At 30.3% G+C, this 6,274-nt stretch overlaps 1 protein-coding gene across 1 annotated transcript; it reads right to left on the bottom strand.

The window, feature by feature from the left end:
• On the bottom strand, window positions 1-6,068 carry LOC113380244 (GILT-like protein 1; the record flags this gene model as incomplete). The annotated part of the gene is made up of 4 exons (XM_026619605.1): window positions 1-123; window positions 1,351-1,500; window positions 5,592-5,801; window positions 5,934-6,068. Coding segments are annotated over 4 exons (618 nt in total), but the record flags the coding sequence as incomplete, so codon positions are not given.
• Window positions 6,069-6,274: the final 206 nt, after the last annotated feature.

Consider the following 6,274-nt stretch of genomic DNA (forward strand, 5'->3'; position numbering starts at 1 on the left):
CTACCGTGTTGATGGGAGCCGAGTTGATTTGAGGGCATTCTTGTGGACGTGGCATTCCAAATTCTTGCAAACGGCCATAACGAAGTTAGACTCTGCCAAGGATTGTAAGTTGCGATCGTATTGCTGTAAAATTAGAAATATAGCATTAAGAAATTAAATATTTTTTCATAATATTAGTTGATCAACCCTTTCACAATGAGCGTCGCCTATAGCAGACATCCGCATGACAACCAGTGTGTGCGAGTATCGCCTATAGTCGACATCCAGTGTGTCAATATTTATCACTTTGCGTTAAGTTATTGAGAATTCTAATGTATTATTGTTATTTTTCGGTTGTTAGAAGTGTGATTAGTTAATTTTTGAACACATAGTTTTATTAATAATGATTTTAAAAAATCTTGACATGTTATTTAAAAATTCTTGGACGCCATTCGTAGAGAAATGTGTTTTATCAATTTTAGGCGATTTGTATGTCATTTGTACCGAAGGAAATTGCAACCGACAGAAATTATGAGATTTTAATTGTCATGTAGAAAATTTCTAGACCTGATATTTTATAATTTTTATTTTTACTTCGTGTTCAGTGGTAAAGAATACATCGGAAAAAAACTGTTTTTTTTATTTTGTAGACCTGTGTAATAACAAAAAATATATGGTATGCGATGTTGTAGTTAACATTTTCAACTGCCCGTAGAGTAAGTTTTAGTAATCGCAAATGAAATTTTATATATCTTTACGTTTCAAAGGTTTCTGAATATTTTGGCATACTTTAGAAAAAATGGATGTGTGTGGGTGCGGATACAAATTTTTGTCGACGATTTCGGGAACACCGATCAACCGATTTGAATAGTTCAAAAAACATTTGATTCGTATTGATAAGGAGACGACTGATTTGTTTTTGGCGAAGGCAGGGTTAGCCGTTCCGAAGATACGGGGCAAACAATTGTTTTGTTATATAGTTGTCTTATCTAGTTGTGACATAATTTTAACATACTCGATTAGTATTTGTTTGGCTTTTTTCATTGTGAATCCATGTTTTAGATCTATAATTTCAATTAAAAATCTGATATCATAACTGCTTGATATCAAGTTGCTCGAAGAGTAACCAGTGGTTGCTAATTCGGAGCTAAAAACGGCTTCTTGATAAAAAAAATGGTGTAAAAATAAGAATTTTGACGGGGTATTTCATTTCAATTTTGTTTACATTCGCAACCGTACCCGATTTCTACTTGATTTCTAAAATTGAAAATATACGCATTTATATATACCAAATATCGTTTGCAAAGCTGATGTTAACGAAATATCTTTTCTTCTATTCTACAATTATATTAATATTGTCTATTTTCTTACCGAATTGAAAACAATAGTTGGCACTGAAGTCAATGGTGGGCTCAGTTTGTGTGTTTTTTCACCAAAGGAGGCAAGTAGAGAACTTCCTTCTGTTCCATTGGCGCAGTTTACAATTGCTTCGTATTGTTGGACTTGATGTTTCTGGGCACACTGTTGAAATGAAACATAATAATGAAATATATTTCTTAATTTTAGATTAAGCTATCCTTATACTTTTTCCGAATGCGATAAGATCATAATATATTTTGCACTACGCTAGAAGTAATTGAGTAATGAGCTTCCGGCATTGATTGAACATTAATTATAAAAAAAATAATTGAAACCATTCAGTAGTTATTATAGTGGTAGAAATACATCCGTAATACATTAAATGTTATCGTACAATGGGCAGTCAAGTATTACTAATAAGTATTGGTTTCATTATTATCGATAATATGCGTTCGTGTATTAAATAAATGATTATATATTAATAGTTAAAATGCAAAGTCTTATAGGATATTGCCGGTATATGAAATATGACAGTCATCACGTTGAAATTTTTATAATATATTCAGGAATAATGCAAAAAATAAATTTATTGGTTCTAATTTAATATTACTTTGCCACCTTTATCATAATATCTGTGATCATGTTTTTTTATTTAACCAATTATGTATCAATGTTATTGCACTACGAATTTTTGTTTAAAGTATATTTAATGCAGTTGATTTTTTGCTGATAAAATACAAGGGTGATGCGTTTCTTTGTTGCTGAAAAATTTCAAGTGAACATTCGTTAATCTAAATTATAATTCTGCTAAAAATCTTCCAATAATTACTGGTGGTGGATGGTTTTAATTAGTAACGTCATACACCAATATTAAATTTAGCGATTGAACCGTGTAATTAATTTACTATACTTTTATTATATTCGTATTTTGCATACAACATTCGTTACGTATGCATTATATTAGAATATTTTCAAACAATTTTCAAAAAAAAACGATAAATCTTTTCACTGAAATTGGTGGATAACATGATTAACTTAGAGATTTGCTGTAATCTGTATTCAAATTTAGACCTTTTTTACAATTTCTGTAATAGTGATGATTTTTTTCTTAATACAGCAATGCCGGGCAAGGGCTATTTTTACTTAAAAACCTATTGCTATCTATATTTCCTAGCGAAAAAAGATGCCACTACTGCTTGATATCAGATTGCTCGAAGCGGGTCTCAAACTTGGGGTTGAAATCTTACAGTTCTAACCATCTACGGGGGAGCCGAAATTTATATGGAAGCCAATGTTTATATTTCTATTTTATCTATATTATTGGCTTTGGCTATTTATTAATCACAAATTAATAACAATAATAATTTATTATTAATTGAACTGCGTGAGAGTAATTTTTTTTGGAATGTTATGATGGTTTGTAAGTAATTCAACGCTGATTCCGAAAAAAGTAACAGAAGTTTGCTAACAGCTCCAGTTTTCGAGATATACTAATGGGCTAGTTTAATGTCAAATTACAATGAAAAATAACAAATTTTATTTTATGCTCAAAAGTCTTTTTATATAATTTTTGAGCATGCACAAGGCCTGTCTGATTTCGTAAGCTCCAACATTTATCAGCAATCATGTGGACGTCCCACCTCCCTTAATATCGCTTCTCTAAAGTCCTGATGTTTTGCCTGAATTTATTCTATCGATATTTACCACACAGAAGAAACAGTTGTCGTGGTGATTGAGTTTTTTTGTAAATTACGACGGTATTAAAATTATAGCATTTCTTTATTACTTTCGGATAATAAAGTAAACACACTACGCAATTTTGGCACGTTGTATGAAGAAGCCATGTTTTATCATAGATTGCGGAATTAAAGCAATCACGGAAGTGTTTGAAATACGCTGTTTTTATGCACTTTGGCATAGGATTTCGGTATTTGTCAAAATCATATTTACCACAGATCAAAAACTATCTGGATTATGTACACATCTTAGAGTCAGAGCCATACTAAAACAGCAGATAGAACACTTGGTTATTCGTTAAACTGTGACAGCCAAAATGACTAACGCGGGTAGTTCCCCAAAACTCAAAAACAGGAGCTGTTGTGGAAAAACAGAAGGTATATTTGAAATCAGCGTATAATTCTAAGTGGAGGAAAAAAAAGTGGTATTTTTGTCACGCAGTGTTATTTCTTCTATCAAATTATGCTCTACGAATTTAAACTGTGCATAGTAGTTCGGTTGTTTTGCATTAGCCAAGCATTCTGCATCACTCATTGTTTGTCGATTTTAACTTGAATTCCTAATACGTTAAATGCATTTTATAAAAGGTATGCAACATATGTATGTATATATTAATATTTATTTCATTTAATTATGTATCCCGCGATAATCCGGCCTCGCGGTATATCGAGGACGTCGTGTGGTTCTCTTCATTCGTACGAGACATCCGTTTACCGACATGATCGCATAACTAATACATTTAGCAACTTTGAAAAAACAGACCTGGCTCGATTACGTCAAGTGGACGACGTGCCTTGCTATATTGTAAAATTCAGTTTCAAATACGATGGAGATATATCGAAATTTTATGCCATGTGTTCGGAATATATTATATCCAAACGTCTTGAAACTGGTGGTCTTCACTATTACGAAATTGTATCTGGTAGTCCTTATGCCAATTGTGCCAAGAGCAAAGTCCACTTTATAATAGTACTATTTTCGATATCAATAGTTTCATACATTAGAATACGTTAATTAATAACTACATACTCGGTAAACGATCTAACATTTTTTGCTAATTTGTTATAAATTTACTTGTCCAGTTGATGAGTTCTTTTTAAAATATTTATATATTCCAAATTTATATTGAAATTTTTGAACAGAAATTTTACATATTTACTATCCGAATAACAATAATCTACATTTTAAATATAAAATGAAAAGTTGTTTTTCTTGATAACAGTTTGAAAAATAATAGTTAATTTAATGCACGATGTCATTGAATTTTTTGTGGGAAAATTAATTAGCTCTTTTATACTATATTGTTACCCGGAGTTACTTATTGTAAATTATATTTAGAGAATCAATAATTTTACTAAAAAAAATTAACAACATAATAAAAAAGAAGCTATCTGTGTTTGCCGTTGATTTCTTCGGAGTTTTATTTTATGGAATGCTTTTTACTTCTCTTAACTTTTTAATAATACATTTTCCTTTTTTATTAAAAATTTGTATACTATCGCGTAGCAATATAATGTCGCAGCTAAATTTTATGTTTTTATAAATCAGTTTTTACTCTATTTATTGGATTGATGCTTATTAGAGATGCTGCCATCGAATCTCCGATGAACTCGTTAGAATTTAAGGATTACTAATTTTGTAAAAAAAAATAGTATACATACATCTCCGATCATATTATAATTTTTTTCTTGAATATTTTTTGTATTTATTATGTTGCTCACGATTATGCTCTTTTTATAAAATTGATCCAAAAAATGCAATTTATTTTTGAACGTGTTTTGAGACTGAGTACGCATTTATAGAAAGATTACAAAAATTTTAAACAGAAGTTTTAGCATTTCATTTATTTAAAATGAAATGTTGTTTTTCTTTATCTCAGTTAGAAAAAAATTAGTTAATTTAATGCTCTTTTATACTATATTGGGTTACCCGGAGTTTACTTATTATAAATTAGATTTAGAGAATCAATAATGTTACTAAAAAAATTCTACAGCCTAATAAAAAAGAAGCTTTTCGGGTTCGCCGTTTATTACTTCAGAGTTTCATTTAACGGAATGCTTTTTACTTTTCAACTTTTTTAATCCTTTCACATTAAAAATACTATCGCGTAGCAATAGCGTAGCAATATGATGCTGCAGCTAAATTTCATGTTTTTATAAATAAATTCTTGCTTTATTTATTGGATTGATGCTCATTAGAAATGTTGCCATCAAATCTCCGATCACCTCATTAAAATGAAAAATCAATATTTTGTTATTTGCAGGATTACGTACATCTGCATTCTTGTATATTTTCATTCTTTCTTGAATATTTGTTGTATTTATTATGTTGCTCACGATTATGCTCTTTGTATAAAATCCAATAGATTTAATTTATTTTTGATCGTGTTTTAATAGCGTGTATGGATTTATAAAAAGATTACGAAGACATCCACGACCTTCTAATTCTGTGTTATCAATTGCGTTCGATCTTGTAACTTATAATTATAAATTTTACAATTTCAAATGCAATCTTACCATTTGAGTTGGGAAGAGGTTGCTGGGGTTGAGATTAGAATTCTCCATCAGACAGTTGATATAGGTGAGGATCAAAGATTCTCTTGTGTGTCTTTGTTGGAAAGAATCCACCTGGATGTGGTTTAGAGCACAGGCATGTACTTTGTTACCGTAGCATTCATTTGGACCATGATGACATTCGAATTCTACGTCTGATCCGCGCGTCTGGTGCTGGAAACATCATAATATATTTTTATTCATGATAGTAAATAAATTTTGCTATGTCTTAAAATACCATTGGCATTACAAGGATATAAATAGTTTATTTAAAAATTTATTATTCGTATATTAATTGGAGCTTACCGTAGATTTTCCATAAGGAATTAAGTTCAAGCGTACGCTGTTCTTGAGTGAGTTCTGAAGAGATGGATAAAGTTGGGTGTTGATGAATTTTTTGCTGTCAGGGCACAAAGACTCGTAGTACACGTCCACATTTACCTGAAATTAATAATTTTTAAATTAGTTTTATTGGTTTCATCATTATTAATTATTAATATTAATAAAATATTTAGAAAGAATACGCTTTCTAATTAAATACCGCGTCTTTTAGAAAATCTTGATCGAATATTGAATAAATTCAAGGTTTGTTTGAAAAGCACCAATTCGGCATTGCGTTGATTACATTTTATTAAATCCAATCATGC

Source organism: Ctenocephalides felis, unplaced genomic scaffold (assembly GCF_003426905.1).
Source record: "Ctenocephalides felis isolate EL2017-DRISC unplaced genomic scaffold, ASM342690v1 CF-g0.4_SCAFFOLD_01962, whole genome shotgun sequence".
Lineage (NCBI taxonomy): Eukaryota > Metazoa > Arthropoda > Insecta > Siphonaptera > Pulicidae > Ctenocephalides > Ctenocephalides felis.